This window comes from Globicephala melas, chromosome 15 (assembly GCF_963455315.2).
Source record: "Globicephala melas chromosome 15, mGloMel1.2, whole genome shotgun sequence".
Lineage (NCBI taxonomy): Eukaryota > Metazoa > Chordata > Mammalia > Artiodactyla > Delphinidae > Globicephala > Globicephala melas.
Genome location: NC_083328.1, coordinates 56,983,593 through 57,005,956, shown reverse-complemented (window position 1 = coordinate 57,005,956; position 22,364 = coordinate 56,983,593). Strand labels below are relative to the sequence as shown.

The window sequence follows — 22,364 nt, the reverse complement described above, 5'->3', positions numbered from 1 at the left end:
GGCCTCTCACTGCCGTGGCCTCTCCCGCTGCGGAGCACAGGCTCCGGACGCACAGGCTCAGCGGCCATGGCTCACAGGCCCAGCCGCTCCGCGGCACGTGGGATCCTCCTGGACCGGGGCACGAACCCGTGTCCCCTGCATCGGCAGGCGGACTCTCAACCACTGCGCCACGAGTGAAGCCCCTGAGTTATTTTTATTTACTTTAAAAAGCCACTCTACTGGCCAATTCCCCATCCAGCCACGCCCCTTCCAACCTAGAACTGGAAGGAAAGATCCTGCCTGTGTAAGTGGACTGAGAGGCCAAGCAGGCCGGTGTGGCTGGAGAGGGGAGAGGGCAGCTCCGCGGGAGGGCCCAGCACACCAGCAGCCCCGTCCCTGCCCCAGTGGCCAGCACACAGGCAGCCAGCCCAGCATCACAATACTGCAGACCGCAGGTGAGCAGCAGCCTGGCAGCCCGGCAGCCTGGCGGGGGGGCCGGGGGGGGGGTCCCTCCAGGGGCAGGTCTCTTTGTCTGCAGACCTCCTTACAGCAACCCAGGCAGCAGAGGACCATTTCTTGGGGAATGGAAAAGCACCCAGCAACTGAGCGGCCTCAGGCTGGAGACCCATGGGAGGAAGCAGGGCTGACGAGGGGATGGGGGAGCCGTTCAGCTCCAGGACCCAGACGCAGCCGCCTGGAGATGGAGTACTCCGGGCACAGAGCAGCTGCTCCTCTTGGTGATTTGGTTTCCCTACTTCTTCTACCTTCAGGACTACTTCTGAGTGGCCCTCCTTTCTGCCTGCCCCTGGGGCTGGAGGGCGAAGGCAGAGGGAGCATGAGTGAGGGTGGAGTAGCCAAGGCCTGGGGCCTTGGCCCCACAAGGGGACGGCCAGGTTATGGGGCAAGGCCTCACTCTGCACCTTGGGGATGAAGATTTGGAGACCAGCCACTGGGGCCCAGCTTCCTGCTCTCAAAGGGCCCAGGGCTGCGTGCCCCCAAATGGACTTTGGGTTAAATGCTACAGGAAAGGGGACATGTACCCCCAAAGACGCTGTGGTCAAGCAAGGGGGCAGTGGGGTCACAAGGCTTTGAAGTCCTGAGTCTTCTCAGAGTCAACAGAGTCCAGCTCCTTGAGTTAATTGGTTAGCTGCTTTGCGCCTGCCCTGGGCTCTGGTGAGAAATCCTTTGAGTCTAGTTGGCAGCAAGAGAAAAGTTATTCTCATTTTCTAGGGGAGAGAAACGGAGCCCAGCGGTGCTTTGTGTGTTCTGGCAAGGGTGGTGAAAAGACCACTTCATTTTAGGGGACCCTTTAAGATAAAAATGGTGCATCTCCAAGGATGTGGCTATGGCTCCACCTGTCCATCACAGGGGCTCCCATGCCTGGTTTCCTCCCAGAGCTACCTGGGGAGCAGCAGCCTGTTCAAAATGCAGATCACCAGGCCCCCCGCAGGAGGGGAGGAACCTCTGCCCTCATCTGGGCACTCTGTGCTTTATGCTGACCCCACGCTGGCGACTTCCTCAGGCTCCCAGGTTGGGAGAGACGAGACAAACCCCAGAGGGAAGGCCTCCCAGCAGTGAACTTGCTCTTGGGGAACTAGGCTGTTATCTTGAGGCCATGACAGGCTGAGGGTAGGAACTGCCCTCCCCTCTGTAGCACTGCTTTTGCTGCAATGGTGGGGCTTTTCCTAGAACACAAGCACACAAGGAAGATAAGGCAATAATCCGGACTGACGCAGACATTTAAAGCCAAAGGACACACGGGAGTCTCACCAGCCAAGAGGAAAGCCCACCAATGCAGACCTTGGAGGCTCATGTGAGGGGTCAAGGGAAGTGTCACCAGGAGGCAGAGGGGAGGGTGGGATTGCCTCCACAGCCACCTTTGTGGCCATACACACCTTCTAGGAACTCTTAAAAACACATTCTCTAACCCCAACCCCAGATCTCTAAATTCTTAGATCTGGAGTCCAAGAATGGAATTTTTAATAAGCTCCCTCCTTCCCCCATTAGTGTAAGAACTATAGTTCTCTCTGCCCTGTGAGCAAAGCGTGGAGGCCAGAGAGAACGCTGTCCTCCTCCCCTGGAGGGTCCCGGAGGCAGCAGGCCTGTGGGAGTAGTGGAGAGCAGATGGCTCAGTATCCTGAGTGGCTTGAGGGACCCCCACAGCCTGTCCACCAGTGGCTGTGATGAAATCTCAAGATTAAAATAAGAAGCATCACTGCGCTCCTCCTTCCCAAACATGCTCAGAGGAAACAGGGAATAGCAGAGTGTATTTTTTCACGGATATTCTTCCATGACTAGGATCTACTCCATACAGTAAACAGTTGTAGGAATACATATTTTCCCTCTGGGACTCCAAAATTTTGAATGGGAAAAAAAAGTGCAATCTATCCACAAGTATCTTTGCTGAAATAGGCCCCATGCAGAAAAGGTACCTTCTCCCCTCAGAAGGCAGTGCAGCTCTGCCAACACGCAGCTAAGCAAGCTGTCACCAGCCTAGGGGGCTGCTCAACCCTCCCAACTGGCGTGCACACCCACCTGCAAACCCTCATGCATCAGATGCACCTGCAAATCCAACTTCTTGTCCCTTCAGGCCATTGACCCAAATTACAATCTGACAGGGTTGCAGTGACTGCTCACGGCTGCCCTGTGACAGTCCCACTTTGTGTGGGTGCAGGTAGGGTAGAGGAGTATGATGACACAGACAAGAGGAAGCCCACAGCGGACGTCAACCATTGCTTTATTAAGGCTCGGAGTGGTTTGCCAGTCAGAGGAGCTGAGTCATTTACTCCACAGATCCTTGCCATGCTCCACTTTTGGGTGACACTGAAGGTGGAGGCTCTCTCTGAGATCCCGAGCCACATTCACATCCACCTTGTAGGCTGAGGGGTGTGTGCAGACGACCTGGGGGGCCTCAGAGGGTGGGGCTGGCTCTAGCAGGCCCTGGGCTCTGGCAGGGGGGTGCTGGCAGGGAGGCACAGGAGGGCAGGGACATCTCCCCCATCCCTCCCAGCTCAAACTATGGCTTTGTTATCCTATTGCCACTTGAGCAGGCGTGGAGAGCCCCTTCCCTGACCCCTCACACCGCAGGCCCATGTGCTATGCTGTGGGAGGAGACAAAGGGAAAGCCCGCGAGAAAGCAGAGGCCCCCCTGTGCCTGGGACCTGGCCAGACCCCAGGAGCTTTGACCCCCCACTCGCTCCTCCTCAGCTCCTCCCAGCGATGGGTCTTCTCAGGTTGAGGCCAGTCACTCAGAAGTGAACCCGCAGAACGTCCTGGCTGGCAAATGGCCGCTGGCAGGCTATGCATGTCATGGGCAGGGAGCGTTGCTTCTCACCCAGGCAGGGCCGGCACAGGAGATGGCCACAGGGAAGCTGGTACACGGGCTCCTTTTTGAAGTAGGGAGAGAACACTCTTTTGCAGGATGTGCATTCGGGGCCCAGGATGCTCCCAGGCTGCTCTGGTGAATCAGGGAAGAAAATAGGCCAGGGTTAGGAAAAGCTGCCCCCAGTCCAGGCTCCATCCTGGAGGCGGGCATGTGCCTGGAGTAGGACAAGAAGCTTCCCTACCCTGCATCCCTTCAGCAGCCTGGCTTCCTCCCTCCCTAGGCCGCCTCTGACTGATCTGGGAGGAGAGGATGCCAGAGAGCCTGAGAATCTGGGGAGCCTCCTCTCCATAATCAAATCTCGGTGCTCCAATGAATGCTCAAGAAAAGCTGGCTTCTGAGGGCTGCTAGGCAGCACTGGGCCCTTCCTGCTGCTCTCCCAGCAAGATGGACTTTCCCCTGGATAGGCTGCCAAGGTCAGAGCAAGGCACAAGCTCACCCTGACAACCTTGATAAACTGCAAGAAAGGTGAGATGTGACAAGAAGAAAAAGCAAAAAATGGTCTGAGGTACCCAGGTTGGGCAGGTCAAGGGGGGACGGAGGTCACCAGAGGGGCAGGGTTGAGGTCTGTCTGTAGCAGACCTGCCTGCTGAGCCTGGCACCTGAGTCTCTTTAGCCTGTAGCCCAGCAGTTCCCCTCCTGACCCATCAATCCCTTTCTTGTGCTGCAGGCTCTCTCCTTCATGCTTCCCACAGAGTCTCCTGAATGAGGGCCACAGCAGGCAGGTCTTGCCACCCCTCCTCCCCAAGCTATACCTGCTGCCCTTCTCTCGTGGCCCTGGCCTAGGGAGGCTGCTCTTTCTCCCCCAGTCCACACCCATCTGGAGAGGGCAAGGATGACCTTTTGGGTGAAGAGCCATAAGAATGAAAGGGAGCCAGCCATGCATGAGTGAAAGGGACAGCAAGTACAAAGAGTGGCTGGTCCATTAAAGAAACAGAAAAAACAAAGGTGTGATGTGTGAGAGAGTGGCAGAGGAGGGTGGAGCAGGCTGGAACATGCAGGACCTCACAGGCAGCAATTTATATTTTATTCCAAGTTCAGTGGGATACCCTGGAAGGATTCTAAGAAGTGGAGTATCATGATCTGGCTTACATAAAAAGATCCCTCTCTGGGCTTCCCTGGTGGCGCAGTGGTTGAGAGTCTGCCTGCCGCTGCAGGGGACACGGGTTCGTGCCCCGGTCCGGGAGGATCCCACATGCCGCAGAGCGGCTGGGCCCGTGAGCCATGGCCGCTAAGCCCGCGCGTCCGGAGCCTGTGCTCCGCAACGGGAGAGGTCACAACAGTGAGAGGCCCGCGTACCGCAAAAAAAAAAAAAAAAAAGATCCCTCTGGCTCCTATGAGGAGGATGGGCAAGGCAAGGGTGACTGTGGAAGAGCAGCAGAGGCTGCTACAGGAATCTGGGGGAGCAGTGCAGGAGCTGGGGCCAGGGTAGCAGCAAGAGTAATGGAGCAGAGAGGACATCCCTGAGATCTATTTTGGAGCAGTGTAAACAAAACTTGATGATGAATAGAATGTCAGGAATGTTGACGGAAACCAAGGATGACCTCCATGTTATAGGCTTGACCACAGGGTAGAAGATGCTTGCTCTTTACCAGGGACTGGATGATGGGGGGCTATGGGGAAAAATCTTTGGAGGCGCCTGCAGTTCTGAGTTAGAAATTCACTTAAGATATCCATGAGTCTCCCACACAGAGGCACCAAGAAGCTGTAAGGGAGGTCAGGGTCTGAGTTCCAAGGAGAGGAAGGAGCTACAGGTGAATATGGGCAGTCACAGGCCAAGTGGGCTCTCACTTGAGTGACACAGAGTATAGAGAAGAGGGTCTAAGACAAGAGTCTGGAAGAGAAGGAAGAATCAGCAAAGGAAATTGAAGAGAGACTCTTGAAAATGGGGAGAAAAAGAGCATAACATCCGGAAGGCCAAGACAGGTGTTTCAGAAAGGAGAGGCTGGTTAGCCACAATAGACGCTGCTGAGAGGGTAAGTGTCCATCGAATTTGGGGTCATGGAAATTGCTGGTCACCTGGACAAGACAGGTTCTGGGAGTGATTAGGATGGAAACATAATCAGAGAGACAGGGAGGAGGGGACAAGGGCAGAAAAGGTAAGATGGCCTGGGATCCAGGCAATAAGAGAACAGACTAACTTTGGACAGGCAGGAGGAAGCAAGTGTATACCTTATCATTAGCCCCACCAGATTTCATCTTGTAAAAAATGCTCCAGATTCTCTCACTTTGTATCCTAACCGATTCTATCATCCATTGTGGTCCCAGGTTCATTTTAGGCAAAACTTAGCTCAGTAAGCTATCACTGTTCTAAGATACTGGTGAAAATGTTAATAGGAAGGGATGAAGATGACATACTCAACTTGAAACCACCCTCCACATTTACATAAAGTACCCCAGATGTCAGATGAGAGGCAGACTACATAAGAAAAATAAGCAAAAAGGGAGAAACAAACAAAAGTCCTCAGGACAGAGTAATTAACATTAGATCTTACCAAAAAACACCAATCCCCAACGCCACAGAATTACTAAGAATTGACTAAAGAATGACTTTCTTGTGAAGAGTTAAACTTCATAGGCAGCCCTTGAACTCACCCTGGAAAAGTAAAGGCCTAGGTGTTGGAGCTAAGGAGCTTGGGCATAGAGGTTCACAGAGCCCCAGAGGCATGGCCCGGCATCCTGTTCAAGGGCTCTGAGGAGACAGACAGGGCCCCTCTTACCCGAGCTGGAGCCTGGCCTCCAGGAAGTATTGCTCCCTCTTGTGCTGAGGTGCTGGAGCTGTCCCCTGGTCAGCCGAGCTGTGAAGGAGGGCATGGAGCCAAGGGTTGACGTCAAGGCAATTTCCAAGCTTTGCGACAGCTTTTGCTCATGGGATACTGGACCTGTTGAGAGACACACAGACCACAATATCCAGAGGTTTGGCAAAAGCGAAGACCAAAACACAAAGTCCTCTGAGAACCACAAATGGTACTTCTAACTTCAAACAGACACAAACATAAAGAAGGTCCTCCCTAATGTCTACTAATAGACTGTGATGACAGGATACCAGGAGTTAAAGCCCTGGGGCCCCTGGCAGTTCTTACCCATCCCACACTGCTTTCAGGATTCCTGGGCTCTGCGCTAGCTTTTCTCCTCCTGTACAAATTGCTGGGCAGGCCTGGGCCACCTCCTGGCTCACCTGTAGAACTGTACCCTACTTTCTGAAGGTCTCCCTGCCCGCCAAGGAAATGACTGGGGCAAGTAAACACCCAGTTTTGTACCCCTGCTCCCTGCCCCCATTCCCTCCCCAACAGCCTTAGTCTGCTCTTTCCCCATCTCCTCCCTGCTAGGGCCCCCTCAACTCTGCAGGGCCACTGGCCTGCACTCCCTTGGTGTTCATGTCCTCTTGCTTCCTAGGTAAAGCAAAGCAGTTATTATCGAGTGGAATAATGAAGACCTCACTCTGCCCACTCCACTATCTATAGGGCCTTCTCTGGATATGGGCTGAGGGTGAAGGTAACAGGAGATGGGGACCGCTGCTGAAGAAAGGACGTAGAGATCTGCCTGATAGCAGGGCTTCCCCAAAGTAGCACCATAAAAGTACCCCAAAGCGGGGAGTGGAATGTTTGGTCTACAGTATGTAGCACATAGGATATCACCTTGAGGCCTTGAAGGAGCACTGGTCAGCGTGGTCCTGTGTCACCAACAAATCTGTCAAGGCCAACACCACTGGAGACCTCCACAAACATCAAGGTCTAAGTACCTTTCTCCTCATCTTGCCCCACTGCACCTCAGATGCTTCCAGGAGTTTCTGGGGGTCTTGTTAACTAAAATTTGCACTCAAAGCCAGAGAAGATACATACGTAACCTTTAAGTGTGCTGTTTGCATAAGCCTTTTAGACTAAGAGAGGAACTTTAAAGAATGATACAGGTGGATGGACCTAGAGTCTGTCATACAGAGTGAAGTAAGTCAGAAAGAGAAAAACAAATTCCGTACGCTAACGCATATGTATGGAATCTAAAAAAAACGGTACTCATGAACCTAGTAGCAGGACAGGAATAAAGATGCAGACGTAGAGAACAGACTTGAGGACACGGGAGGGAAGAGGAAGCTGGGACGAAGTGAGAGAGTAGGACTGACATATATATACTACCAAATGTAAAATGAATGGCTAGTGGGAAGCTGCAGCATAGCACAGGGAGATCAACTCACTGCTCTTTGACGACCTAGAGGGGTGGGATAGGGAGGGTGGGAGGGAGGCTCAAGAGGGAGGGGATATGGGGATATACGTATACACATAGATGATTCACTTTGTTATACAGCAGAAACTAACAACACTGTAAAGCAATTATACTCCAATAAAGATGTTAAAAAAAAGAATGACAGAATCTAAACAGACTAGTTTTCATAAGCAAAAAGAAAAAGTTGTCAAAGAGCTATCTCCAAAAGCACCAAGCACTGACAATCACAGGAGAATTCTACCAAACATGTAAAGAGTAAATGAGGGACTTCCCTGGTGGTGCAGTTGTTAAGACTCCACGCTCCCAATGCAGGGGGCCCGGGTCCGATCCCTGGTCAGGGAGCTAGATCCCACATGCCGCAACTAAAAAGAAAAAAAGATCCCGCACACAGCAACTAAAAAAAAAGAAGATCCCGCATGCCGCAACGAAGATCTCGCACTCAGCAACAAAGATCCTGCATGCCGCAACTAAGACCCGGCACAGACAGATAAATAGATAGATAGACAGACAGATAGATAGGAAGGAAGGAAGGAAGGAAGGAAGGAAGGGAGGGAGGGAGGGAGGGAGGAAGGGAGGGAAGGAAAGAGGGAGGGAGGAAGGAAATAAAGAAGGAAGGAAGGAAGGAAGAGTAAATTATTCTAATACTACTAAATTGTTCCAGAGTTTAGAAAAGGAAAATTTCCTAATTCTTCTTATGGAGCAAATCATTGATACCAAAACCTGACAGATGATGTGTACTTGTACACACACACACACACACACACACACACAACTGCAGTCCAATCTCATTAATGAAGACAAAAATCCTAAATAAAAACACTAGCAAACAGAATTAAGCAGTACACTAAAAGCAGCATGACCAAATGGAGTTTCTTGCAGGAATATAACAGTGGTTCAATATTAAGAAGCCTATTAATGTACTTTACTGTATTAAAAGATCTAAGGATGAAAAATCATAATATCATCTCTACTGATATTGAAAAGGCATTAGACAAAATCCAACCACCAATCTTGGGTAAATACATTGAATAAAATAGGAATCAATGGTGTGGGAGAGTGTCTGAAATGGCCCCCAATGAACCCCACCTGAACTTAGTAACTTGCTTCTTACAGAATACAGTAAAAGTGATGGGATGTCACTCTGTGATTAGGTTCTACAAGACTGACTTCCACTTGTTTGCACATGCTGGTGTACACAGCTACCATGTTGTGTGCTGCCCCTGAGAGGCCCATATGGCAAGGAATTGAGGGTAGAATCCAGCCACCAGACAAAAGGGAAGTGAAGCCCCCAGTGCAACAATTCAGCAAGGAACTGAATCCTGCAACAATCACGAGTGACCTTTGAAGTGAATCCTTCCCCAGTCAAGGCTTGAGATGGCCGCAGCCCTGCCAACACTTTGATAGCAGCCTTGGAAGACCCTAAAGCAGACAATCCAGCTAAGCAATGCCTAGATTCGTGACCAGAGAAGCTGTAAGATAATAAATGTGTGGTTCTTTAAGCCAGTAAGTTTTGGTGTAATTTAAGCCAGCAAAGCATAAAACAAAGGGCAAGTGCCAAGTGTCACCCGGGAGGAGTAGAGATGACGACGGGCTTGGACATAAAACGAGGGATTACCTGTTGAACAATCCATGAGCTCACTGGCAGCTTTCATTTTCTTAGCAGTGTGCTCTGAGGTAGTGGGTGAGACCAGAAGGCTTGTGGTAGAAAAACAGGAAGCATTTAAGCCAAGGCTACTGTCTGGGGCATGTTCACCCTGCTCCATCTTCCTTTTCTGAGAGGGCAGAGCAATGGAAGAAGGGGTCACTGCCAATGCAGTCTGTGCTCTCCCAAGCAGGTGGCAGCCAGGGATGGAGTGCTGGAGCAGGAAATGGTCGATCCGGGCCTTCAAGTAGGGGTGAGGCAGGGGCTGGGAGTGCGGAGTAAAGGCTACTCCTGTGAAAGGGTCACTGGGCACTCGGCCCCATGTGGCTTCACTACGGTTACACTTCTCCAGCGTGCTCTGGTCAATGACCTTGCCTGAGGGCAGCAGCATGGGGTAAGGCATGATCTCCAGGGTGATGGGATCCAGGAACTCTTCAGGTACATCCCGAATTACCTCAGCCAGCTCCAGGAGGCTGGAGGGGGCCTGCTGGCCCTCAGACTGGCCCCCAGGATCACAGTCACTCTCCATGGGCAAGGCTGGGGCCTGTAGAGACAAGTCCTGAGGGAGGCTCTCTGAGGCAACCAGCAAAACACTGTCTATCACCTCCTGAGAGCAGGTTTTGGCTGGCTGACCCCATACTTCCAACCGCTTGATACAAGGGATACCACTGCCTGTCACATGGGTGATACAAATCTTGAGATGGGCCACATGACTAAGAGAAAGAGCCCCTTTATTCCAGAGCTCCTGGGCCACAACAGCAGGGGAGGGAAGTGTGGCTTCCATCGGGCCAAAAGGTGGCCTGGCTTTGAAGCCCCTGTGGCTAAACACCACTTGGCTCTGGTTTTTCAACAAGACTTTGCCCACCAAAGTGAACGCTTCTTTCTCCGGAATGGATGGCTCATCTGGGCCTGGGGTCTGGCACTCGGGGGTATTCCAAGACACTCTGCTGGACAAGGCAGATGTATACATTTCCAGGCCAGTGACATTCTGGCCTCCCCCAGCTGTGAGGTCTATGTTAATCCTACAGATTTCCACATTGAAGGGAAAGGAAACTGTCACATAGACTGGTGGCTTAATGAAATACTCTGTCCTAAAACCATGACTTCTCTTTGTGAGGTCTTCAGAGATGAGATTTTCTACTTCATAACCATCAGCTGATATCTAGATTTAATGACAAAAATGAGACACATTGATTTGACGAGATCCAAATGAAGACAACTCGTTTTCAACAACTTGTCACTTCTAAGAAAACTCTTTAAAGAAAATCTGAAGTTCCTCATTTGAAATTTCCTCTATTACATCAAATTTTCCTGAGGTTTTCTTTTCTTTTTTTTTGGCAGGCATCCAAGATCAGGTCAAAGGCTGAGGGCCACTGTGTCCCCAAATACTGCCCATCCTTAAAAAATGAGCAATAAAACTCTGCCTAACCAACAAAAAATCCCTTCAAAATAACATGTCTGTGAAAGGGGGGCAGATTTACAAGTGTTTTTTGGATTGTTTTTGGGTTTTTGGTGGGTTTTTTTGCTTTTAAATTCAGAGGATGAAAATGTACAGATTTAGGGAAAAATAAAGATGTTCACTGAAATTCTCAATTTTGTATTTGGACTTGATCAATTATAAGAGTTTCCCTAGGAAGGCATAACAAAGGAACTTCTTGTAAATCTATGAATGATGAAACTTGGAAAGAAAAGGTTGCACAGAGACAAGGACCACAAAAGACTATGGGAAATTTAAAACAGTGAATGTACTAGGGGTGGGATTGTGAGTAGCTTTTTCCTTTCTCCCTTTTAATGTTTCCAATACTTGTTATAACCAATGGAAATTTTAAGATATCCTTGTCTGAAGGAGTCAGCTTAACAATCTGGGAACCTGAAATAATGTGCTGTGTGCAGAAATTCCAAATTGGGGAAGAAGTTCAATTCTCCCCTTGGAGTTTCCTTACTCCCTGCTCTGGGCTGTGGAAGATATCCAGCTTTGTACAAAAGGGGAGGCAGCTTAATTCAAATAATAAAGAACAAGGAATCCATATAACAAATATAAGCCATTATTTCTAGCATGAGAAGTTAGCAAGAACAACAGCATGGGAGAGAGAGAATTCCTACCTTCACTTTGACCTTGAGTGAAATTAAAATTTACTGTCAAAGGGAAGAGAACCCTCCACAAAATGAGTCACAACTCAGCTTGTAATGGTGCTGTCTGACTCTAGAGGTGCAGTCTGACCCACGCTTACCTAAATATCATCTGGTAGACTCTAAAACAATGAGGGTGAAAGCACATTAAGCCTGAATTAAGTCTACATACACAAGGCAGGAAATGGGGAAAAACATGAAAAATAGATGTCATATATTTATTTATGTGTATATACTTGTTTTGTTTACCTTGTTGCAGTAAATTCTTGGTCTGAACTGTGGGAGGCAAAGATTTATTACCATCCTTACGGCTGAAAGGATGGCTTCCAAGCATCAGAAATAGCCTTAAATGAAAAAATAAAACTTGGTATTAGACAAGTTAAAATTCAAATCTAAACTTTTAGGAGTTGATTCATAAGATCAGCTTGGTGCTTTGTGACCACCTAGAGGGGTGGGATAGGGAGGGTGGGAGGGAGGGAGACGCAAGAGGTAAGAGATATGGGGATATATGTATATGTATAGCTGATTCACTTTGTTATAAAGCAGAAACTAACATACCATTGTAAAGCAATTATACTCCAATAAAGATGTTAAAAAAAAAAGAGATGAGAATCAAACAGGATAACAATAAAACTTTAACACACACACATTCTCATGGTCTATACTCACTCTTTTTGTATACTATATGGGATACTGGGAAATTAGTCACTGAAAAATTACAAAGCAGATTTCTTTTGCAGACTGTGTAGTTTGGTTCTCTGGATGACAGCTGTTCTAAAGCCCCAGTGGAGGCAAGGGCCTATCAGCTCTGCAGGGGGATCCCCACAGGAAAGAGAGGGTCAAAAGTGGATGAGCTCAAAGAAAAAAGAGGACTACTTAGCCAGAAGGTTTAGAATGAAAAGGGTCACAGAAAATAATCATAGTGGTGCTATGCATCATTGTCATTTAACACTTGTTAATGCAATTATGTTTTCTTATTAACACGAAAACAATTAGAAGAATCAAAAATGTCGTTATTGAGAAGTAGAAAATCTTAGAGTTGAAAAGCACCTTAAAAGAACATCTAGGAGCTTCCCTGGTGGTGCAGTGGTTAAGAGTCCACCTGCCAATGCAGGGGACATGGGTTTGAGCCCTGATCCGGGAAGATGCCACATGCCGTGGAGCAACTAAGCCCGTGTGCCACAACTACTGAGCCTGCGCTGTAGAGCCTGCGAGCCACAACTACTGAGCCCACGTGCTACAACTACTGAAGCCCGCGCACCTAGAGCCTGTGCTCTGCAACAAGAGAAGCCACCGAGATGAGAAGTCCACACACCGCAAGGAAGAGTAGCCCCCACTCACTGCAACTAGAGAAAGCCCGCACGCAGCAATGAAGACCCAACACAGCCAAAATTAAATAAATAAACAAACAAACAAAAATATATAAAAGAACATCTAATCCAAATACAGCTGACCCTCGGGACTTCCCTGGTAGCACAGTGGTTAAGAATCTGCCTGCCAATGCAGGGGACATGGGTTCGATCCCTGGTCTGGGAAGATCCCACATGTCGTGGAACAACTAAGCCTGCATGCTTACAGCCTGTGCTCTGCAACAAGAGACGCCACTGCAATAAGAAGCCCACGTGCTGCAATGAAGAGTAGACCCTGCTCACCGCAACTAGAGAGAGCCTGCGGGCAGCAATGAAGACCCAATGCAGCCAAAAATAAATAAATTAAAACAAGCACATCTGACCCTTGAACAACACAGGGTTTAAGGGCACTGACCCTCCACACAGGTGTTGAAAATCCACGTTTATCTTTACAGTCTGCCCTCTGTATTGTTTCCACATAAGTGAATTCAACCAACCTCAAATTGTGTGGTACTGTCGTATGTATTTAGTGGAAAAAAATCCACATGTGAGTGGATCTGCATAGTTCAAACCGGTGCTGTTCAAGGGTCAACTGTAGTCATTTTGATGACCAATAAGCAGGGTAAGGGAAATGGATGAAGGTGGTTAATAGGTACAAACTTCTAGTTAAGATAAATAAGTTCTGGGGATGTAATGTACAACATGGTGACTACAGTTAACACTGTATTGTACATTTGAAAGCTCCTAAGAGAACAGACCTTAAAAGTTCTCATCACAAGACAAAAAAAAAAAAAAGAAGTAACTATGTGAGGTGATAGATGTTAACTAAGCTTATTATGGTAATCATTTCACAATATATACATATATTAAATCATTATGTTGTACACCTTAAACTTACACAATGTTATATGTCAGTTATAGCTCAATAAAACTGAAAGAAAAAGACTAATGTCCAACAGCCTTCGTCTTTCTCTGTAGAGAAGTGGGGAAGGCACTAGAAACATCCCTCCCAGTGGTAAGCCTCTCCAATGGATTTGAACTCCTTGAATGAGGCCAGCCAGCCATCTATGCTTTTCCATCTAACAGACAAGGCCATGAAAAACTCCCAATAGCGACAGGGCCACCCTCTGGGGTCTTGGTATTGTCGTGCTCAGTAAGTGCCACTTGCAGAGGCCAGGCATGTTGGGCATCCTGCAACATTTTAGTGAGTAGTTTCTGCACAGTGAAGATCTGCCATGAGACCTGTGAATGTTTATTATCTCAGCCTAGCCCCTATGTCAGTTTTACATATAAACACAGAATAGTTTTTAACATGATTTTAACACATGCTGAATTTTCTAGGAAGGGAACTTCCATGTCAACCACAGGAAGATCATACTTTACTTCAGGTCTTTACCAAGAAGTATTCACTTCTGAAATCCACATCACTGTGGTATTCAGAAATGCTAATATATCTGACAGTCCACATTTTTTTTTTTTTTTTTTTGCGGTACGCGGGCCTCTCACTGTTGTGGCCTCTCCCGTTGCGGAGCACAGGCTCTGGACGCGCAGGCTCAGCGGCCATGGCTCACGGGCCCAGCCGCTCCGCGGCATGTGGGATCTTCCCAGACCGGGGCACAAACCCGCGTCCCCTGCATCGGCAGGCGGACTCTCAACCACTGCGCCACCAGGGAAGCCCCTGACAGTCCACATTTGTAGAAGTCTCCATTCATGTTGATTCTACATGTTGGTAAAAGCTTTTGATTACTTTTTTTTTTTTTTGGCTGTGCCACGCAGCTCAAGGGATCTCAGTTCCCCAACCAGGGATCGAACCTGGATCCCCTGCAGTGGAAGTGAGGAGTCTTAACCATTGGACTACCAGGGAAGTCCCTCAGTTATCCTATTGAGCTCATTGATTTTAACAAAGTTTCAGGGACTTGGGGGGGCAGGAGGTTCTACAATCTCAATAATAATGAGAGCCTCTTTCTTAAAATGGTAACTCTTATTTGTCTCTCATCTTACTATATTAGCTAGAACTGCCAGAATTATATAAAATAATATTAGAGTTGCCATGCTTGTTTTGTTCCCATTAGAAAACACCTCTAGTGTTTCATCTTTGAACATAATGCTGATTGTTAGACTGAAATATTCTTTCTATGTTAATAAAGCACTCTGATTTTCATAGGTTTTTGAAAATCAGGGATATGCTTTGAATTCTGATTGTCTCTATATATTGAGTTTTATTATTTTTCTTATTTGACAGATTAATGAGATATAACACATTTTCCAATTTTTTAAAATAAATAAATTTATTTATTTATTTTTGGCTGCGTTGGGTATTCGTTGCTGTGCGCAGGCTTTCTCTAGTTGAGACGAGCAGGGGCTACTCTTCGTTGCAGTGCGCGGGCTTCTCATTGCGGTGGCTTCTCTTGTTTTGGAGCTCGGGCTCTAGGTGTGTGGGTTTCAGTAGTTGTGGCACGGGGGCTCAGTAGTTGTGGCTCGTGGGCTCTAGAGTGCAGGCTCAGTAGTTGTGGTGCATGGGCTTAGTTGCTCCGCGCCATGTGGGATCTTCACGGACCAGGGATCGAACCTGTGTCCCCTACATTGGTAGGAAGATTCTTAACCACTGTGCCACCAGGGAAGTCCCAAATTTTCCAATTTTAAGCCATCTTTTTATTCCTAAGATAGGCTCTAGTTGGTTGTGGAAGATTGTTCTTTAAATGTTTTTCAAACTCTACTGAATTTGATTGGTCACATTTAATTTTAGATGAGATAACACTGCACATTCATGTTACATTTACAAGCCCTATGCTAGGAACTGGAGTGGAGATAAAAATGAAATGGTCAGGTGGTGAAACTATTCTGTATGATACTGTAATACATGGCATTATACATTTGTGAAAATCCACAGAACTGTACAACACAAAGAATAAACCTTAATGTAAACTATGGATGTCAGATAAAAATAATATATCAATATTGGCTTCCAATTATAATAGATATACCACATTAATGCAAGATGTTAATAATAGGAAAACTGTATGCAAGGGAGAGGACGTATATGGGTACTCTCTGTATTATTTGATCAATTTTCCTGTAAGCCTAAAACTACTCTTAAATAGTCTAATAACAATAATAAAATAATAATAATAATAATAATAATAATGATTGGGGAAAAAGTGACTGAAAACAAATTAGGACTGGAGAGCAAACTGAAACAAGTGACTGTGCCATTACAGGATTAGAGTAGCAGATCCTTTAAAGAAAATCTTACAAATCATGGTATCTGTTTCTTTAGGAAATAGTGATGTCCAAACACTGTAGGATTCTACACGACTCCAGTTGCCACTGAGGTCTGTGCATGATCTTTTCCTCTCTCTTGTTCCAACACTCCTGATCTTTTAAGGCAAGTATTTCCTGCCTTAATGCTTAACACAGAAAAAAAAGAATGGCTCACCATATGAAAATGCAAACAGTCTCATCCAGGAAGACGGCCTCCTTAGCTCTGCCTAGGAAATAGCCAAGCTACCTGAATTCACTGCAAACACTCTCCAGTGAATACTTACAAATTATAGACTCCTTATCCAAATTTGGCATCTAAGTACAAGAGAGACCGTGTCTGAGTATAAGCTGGGGACAACAGACCATGGCTAAAGTGCCCTGCAGTTCAGAGAAGCAGCTTGAAGCCAGACAATATGGCCTTATAAGATAGTAAGATAATAATTATTTATAAGCAGATATCAATTTTCATTACAAAGATTTTTTTATTACAAAATATTTTAGATAAAAAGGTAAAGAATATAACATAGTAGACATTCTTCTACCCACCACCTAGATTTAGCAAATGCTAACATTTTGCCATGTTCATGTCTCATTAATGTACCTTAATGATAATTTACCGTGTATTATCTTGCAACATGCTTTTCTATTAAGCATTATTATTTTAAGTTTTTTCATGTTGAAATGTGTATATCTAGTTTGTTCATTTTAACTTCTTCATAGTATTCCACTGTATGACTAAAACACAGTTTATTTCTCCATTGACCTATTACTTATATTTTTAATTTTTTTACTATGAAAAAAAGCTGCAGTAAATATTCTCTATAAGTCTTTTTGTGGGGAAAAAAAGTTAAATAACACGGTCCTGTCCTCAAGTCTTGAAGCATTACAAACTTCCTTCCAACAGTGATTATGGAATACAAAGGTTTGTAACAGAGCTTTTCACAGATGACATTAAGAGTAGGGAAGGACGGTCTAATCAATGTTTTTCAATTTGTTGTTTTAAAATCAAGTTATAGGTTGAAGAAAAGAAATATGAACTAAAAAAGTACAAAATACCAAAGTGCACATAGTGCATTATTTCAGGAGACTTTTGTTTCAGTTTTATACAAATACATATAACAAATATATACTAGGTTCAATATAAAATGTACTGTGGCTTTTGATGAAAAAGACTGAAAACATTGGCCAAAGGTATACCCAGAAGTCAGGGAAGAATTCACAGGAGTAACGTTTGAACTAGAGACAACTAAGACACATGTCTGACCTCACGGACAACTTTGAAGGACAGATACCACATACTAGTGGTAAACCGTACAATATGTGCTTGACTATAGGAGCCAAGAGACAAGAACAGGAACAAAATAGGAAGGGCACTAGGGAGAAGGACCAGTAAGACTCAAGGCACAGAAACAGGACAACGTGAGGCCAATCCAGGAAATGCTGAATATGCCACTTAGCTGGAGAAAGCAGGGCTGGAAAGGCATAGTTATAGTGCAACATTACTACCAGGAATCTGACAATGATAGGATCTACTGATCCTACTCAGATTTCACCAGTTTTACACGTACTCATTTGTGTCTGCCTGTTTATTAAGTTCTGTGCAATTTTATTCTATGCACAGATTTATGTAATCACTTTGTGTGTACCAAAGTCAAGATACAGAACAGTTCCATCACAAGGATCCCTTGTACCGTCCTTTATAAATCCAAATACTCTACTACCACAGAAGTCTTAAAGTTCCTCACCCAGATCTAAGCTCCTCAACTGAAGACTCCAGTTTAATTCCACTACCCACACTATAAGAAACAAACTTGAGGGACTTCCCTGGTGGCACAGTGGTTAAGAATCCACCTGCTAATGCTGGGGACATGGGTTCAAGCCCTAGTCCAGGAAAATCCCAGATACTGCGGAGCAACTAAGCCCATGCAACACAACTACTGAGCCTGCTCTCTAGAGCCCGTATGCCACAACTACTGAAGCCTGTGGGCCTAGAGCCCATGCTCCACAACAAGAGAAGCCACCGCAATGAGAAGCCTGTGCACTGCAACGAAGAGTAGCCCCCGCTCGCCAAAACTAGAGAAAACCTGGGCGCAGCCAAAAATAAATAAATAAATAAATAAATTTAAAAAAGAGGAAGAAGAATGAGGCTCCAGATACATGCTCTGGAGTATTTCTTGCAGCTGACAGCCCCTACAGGACTGGATGTCCACACGGAGACAGACCTTTCTCCTCTGCCTCCCTGTACCAGGCTGAGGAAGGGAAAATGCAAGGGAAGGACTAAGAAGGGACCCAGAGGTAGGGTGACCAACAATATGGTATATCCAGGACTGAGGGTTTTTTTCAGAATGTGGAACTTTCAGTGCTAAAACCAGGAAAGTCCCAAGCAAACTGGGACATCCTATCTGGAAGGTTTCTGTCTGTGCTTCCTTGGAGCTTAAAGCAGCCAAGCAAACCTTTTTGTTGCTGATGACTCAGAACCTAGAGGTGGGGAAGTGTGGAGGGATAACTTAGAAGAGAATAAGGTGACCATGACACTTTCTGGACACATGTGCATCCATCTTCCTTTGGCTTACAAAGAAGTTGCCATAGCTGAGTTATACAAGCTGATTTTTGAGTCTCATGAAAATGTAATGGAAAGTAATTCTGGCAGATGCACATATTTTAAAGACTAGGCTCAAACAGGTTACAGAATTAAAAAAAAAGATTACCTGTCAAATAAGAGAAAAGCATTTAGCATCAAAGAGTGGGTGGAATACCAAGGCACTGAGCAATTTCATAAATTGGGCATTTCAGCTTTTAAAGAAGTACAATACTTCTTATAATTTCTAAATTGAGTTACTGGTCCATCCAAGTAAAAAATCTGACTTGTGTGCATTTTTTTATAGCTGGTTAAAATGAAAGACAGCTGTCCCAGCCTATCCCACATAGTCACCCACAGATGAGAGGGAAGCAGGAAGACCAGAACCCAGGTGTAGGCCCAAAAGAAGCTTGCAATGTTATACACCTGGAGCCAATTCACCCTTCAAGAGCTTAATATGTGCAAGATACTCTGCTAGGCACAAGTGGACACAGTTTTTACTCTTAAGAAACTCACACGATCAAAACAAGGCACAGATGGGGAAGGGTTCTAATACCATTTACTCAGTACCTTAATAGCAGTGTCAGAAAAGTTATATGAGAACCCAGGTAAGGCAACCAAGCTCCTCACATACAAACCTGACCCTAACTTTGTCCTTCTCCTCCAGGGCCTTATTCCATCTGTTCTTGCCTCTCTCTTGAATCTTCAACTTATCTCTGACTATTGGACTCTTTCCTCAACATGTAAACAACAATTCAAGTCTCTTCTGCCCCCATCAGCCACCTCAAAAGAACCCAGCCTTGTCTTTCTTAGGGTTGTCAATTTAGCAAATAAAAATTTTAAATGCCCACTTAAATCTGAAATTTGGATAAACAATGGATTTTTTTTGGTTGTTTGTTTAGTATAAGAATGTTCCATGTACTACTTGGGACATACTTACACTAAAAAATTATTTATTGCACATTCAGCAAACTACGAATAGAAAGGAACTTCCTCAACACAATAAAGGACATTTACACAAAATCCACAGCTAATATCATACTCAGTGGTAAAGACTAAAAGCATTCCCCCTAAGATCCAGAACAAGACGAGGATGCCTGCTTTCACCACTACGATTCAACTTTGTCTAGAAGTTCTAGCCAGAGCAATTAGGGAAGAAAATGAAATTAAAAAGTATCCAAAGTGGAAAGGAAGAAGTAAAACTATCTCTATACACAGATGACATGATCCCATATATAGAAAATCCTAACGAATATACATATATACATACACAAAACTTACAAGAGCTAATAAAAGAATTGAGCAAAGGTGCAGGGTAAATCAGTTGTATTTCTATACACTAGCAATGAGCAATTCATAAAGGAAATTAAGAAAATTCCATCTACAATAGCATCAAAAAGAATAAAATACTTAGGAATAAATTTAACTGAGAAGGTGCAAAACTTACACACTGAAAACTACAAAATGTTGTTGAAAGAAATTAAAGACTGGACTTCCCTGGTGGCGCAGTGGTTAAGAATCCACCTGCCAATGCAGGGGACACGCGTTCGAGCCCTGGTCCGGGAAGATCCCACATGCTGTGGAGCAACTAAGCCCATGCGTCACAACTACTGAGCCTGCACTCTAGAGCCCGCGTTGCACAGCTACTGAAGCCCGCGCTCTGCAACAAGAGAAGCCACCGCAATGAGAAGCCCGCGCACCGCAATGTAGAACCCCACTCGCCACAACTAGAGAGAAAGCCCGTGCACAGCAACGAAGACCCAACGCAACCTAAATAAATAAATAAATAATTTTTTTTTAAAAAAAAGGAAAGAAATTAAAGAGCTAAGTAAATGGAAAGACATCCTGTGTTCATGGGTTGGAATACTTGATATTAAGATTGAAAAGCTACTAAACATCATCAGTCACTAGGGAAATGCAAATCAAAACCACAATGGGATATCACTTCACATCCACTAGGATGGCTATTTTTTTTAAAACAGCAAAGATGTGGAGAGGGCTTCCCTGGTGGTGCGGTGGTTGAGAGTCCGCCTGCCGATGCAGGGGACGCGGGTTCGTGTCCTGGTCCGGGAAGATCCCACAGGCCGCGGAGTGGCTGGGCCCGTGAGCCATGGCCGCTGAGCCTGTGCATCTGGAGCCTGTGCTCCGCAACGGGAGAGGCCACAACAGTGAGAGACCCGCGTACCACAAAAACAAAAAAACAAAAACAAAACAAAAAAAAAGATGTGGAGAAATTGGAACCCTAGTACTTTCTGGTAGGAATGTAAAATGGTATAGCCACTGCGGAAGTATGGTGGCTCCTCAATAAGTTAAACGTAGAATTAATACATGACCCAGCAATTTCACTCCTAGGTATATACCCAAAAGTACTGAAAACAGGTGTTCAAACAAAAATTTGTATATGAGTGTCCACAGCAGCACTATTCATAATAGCTAAAATGTGAAAACAACCCGATGTCCATCAACTGATGAGTGGATAAATAAGATATTGTATATATATGAAATGGAGTATTTTTTGGCCATAAAAAAGAATGAAGTACTAGTAAATGCTATAACATGGATGAACCTTGAAAATATTATGCTAAGTAGAAGTCAGACACAGAAAGCTGCATATTGTACAATTTCATTTATATGAAATATCCATATATGCAAATCCATAGAGACAAAGCAGATTAGTGGACAGGGTCTGAGGAAGGGGGAAATGTGGGGTGACTGCTTAATGCGTATGGAGTTTCCTTTGGGGGTGAAGAAACTGTTCTGCAGGTAGATAGTGATGACTGGCTACACAACACTATCAATGTACTAAATATCACTGAATTGTACACTTTGTTTAAAATAGCCAATTTTACATGTATTTTACAAAACATTATTCACTACTTATCTGAAATTCAAATTTAACTGACCATACTATATTTTATCTGGCAATCCTAGTCCCATTCTAAATCCTGCTCAAGTTTCCCCGTCCCTTCAAAGGTTCCCAAGGAATTGCCTCAATATTTGCAATCCATTCCTTAACTCCACTCATTCAACAGGTGTGCAGTCTGGCTTTTGCCCTGACAATTCAATTCAAATTGCTATTGTTAAGGTCATCAGTGATATACAAGTTGCTAAACTGACTGAAGATTTTTCAGTTCTTGCCTTAATTGCTCTCTCCCTAGCAACTGACTATACAAACCCCTTCCTTCTTGAAATACTCTTTACTCTTGGCTTCTGTGCAGTGAAAGGTTAACTCAGCAGGTTTGGGGTATTCAAGTCTTGCACATTCCAAAGAAACTTCACCAAGTCCTGGGATATAATCTCTAAGCCTTTGGAACACTGTGCCTGATAAGACTGTTTTATATACATCTAGGACCTCGGGCCACACCAGATAGTTTACATTAACAAAGTAATTTATGGTGGGAGCCTTGTGTCATGCTGTATAAGCTGGACCTCTGGAGGGGTTGGGGACTGAGTAACTAAGGTCAGCCATGTGGGCAGTCACTCCATGTCTACACGACTGACCCCAAATAACAACCCTGCACACCAAGACTCAGGTGAGCTTCCCTGACTGGCAATATCTGTACATATTGGCAAACATCATTGTTGGGATGAATTAAGAGCAGACTGTATGTCTCCACTGGACAAGGACAACTGAAAGCTTGTGACTGGCCTCTCCTAGACTCTACACTATGTGCCTTTTCCTTTGCTGATTTTAATCTGTATCCTTTCACTATAATAAACCATAACTCTAAGTTTTTCTTAGTTTTGTGAATCATTCTAGTGAAAGTGGTCTTGGGGAGCCCAGACTTACTTCTATGCCCCTATTTTTTCCTAAGTCTGATT

The 22,364-nt window shown here is 45.5% G+C and overlaps 1 protein-coding gene across 4 annotated transcripts in view; it reads right to left on the bottom strand.

Moving 5' to 3' along the window:
• Positions 1-2,587: 2,587 nt before the first annotated feature.
• Positions 2,588-22,364, bottom strand: part of UBOX5 (U-box domain containing 5) — a 32,966-nt gene continuing 13,189 nt past the window's right edge. For 2 of the 4 annotated variants that reach the window (XM_030847558.3, XM_030847559.3), the window contains exons 2-5: positions 11,604-11,698; positions 9,198-10,386; positions 6,082-6,243; positions 2,594-3,436 (exon numbers count right to left, since the gene is read on the bottom strand). In XM_030847558.3, the coding sequence (XP_030703418.1) occupies positions 3,228-3,436; positions 6,082-6,243; positions 9,198-10,386; positions 11,604-11,657 (1,614 nt within the window). In that variant the 5' untranslated portion in view covers positions 11,658-11,698 and the 3' untranslated portion in view covers positions 2,594-3,227. Of the gene's footprint in view, positions 3,437-6,081; positions 6,244-9,197; positions 10,387-11,603; positions 11,699-22,364 lie in introns of all 4 variants that reach the window. The other 2 variants (XM_030847560.3, XM_030847557.3) reach the window with 2 other exon arrangements.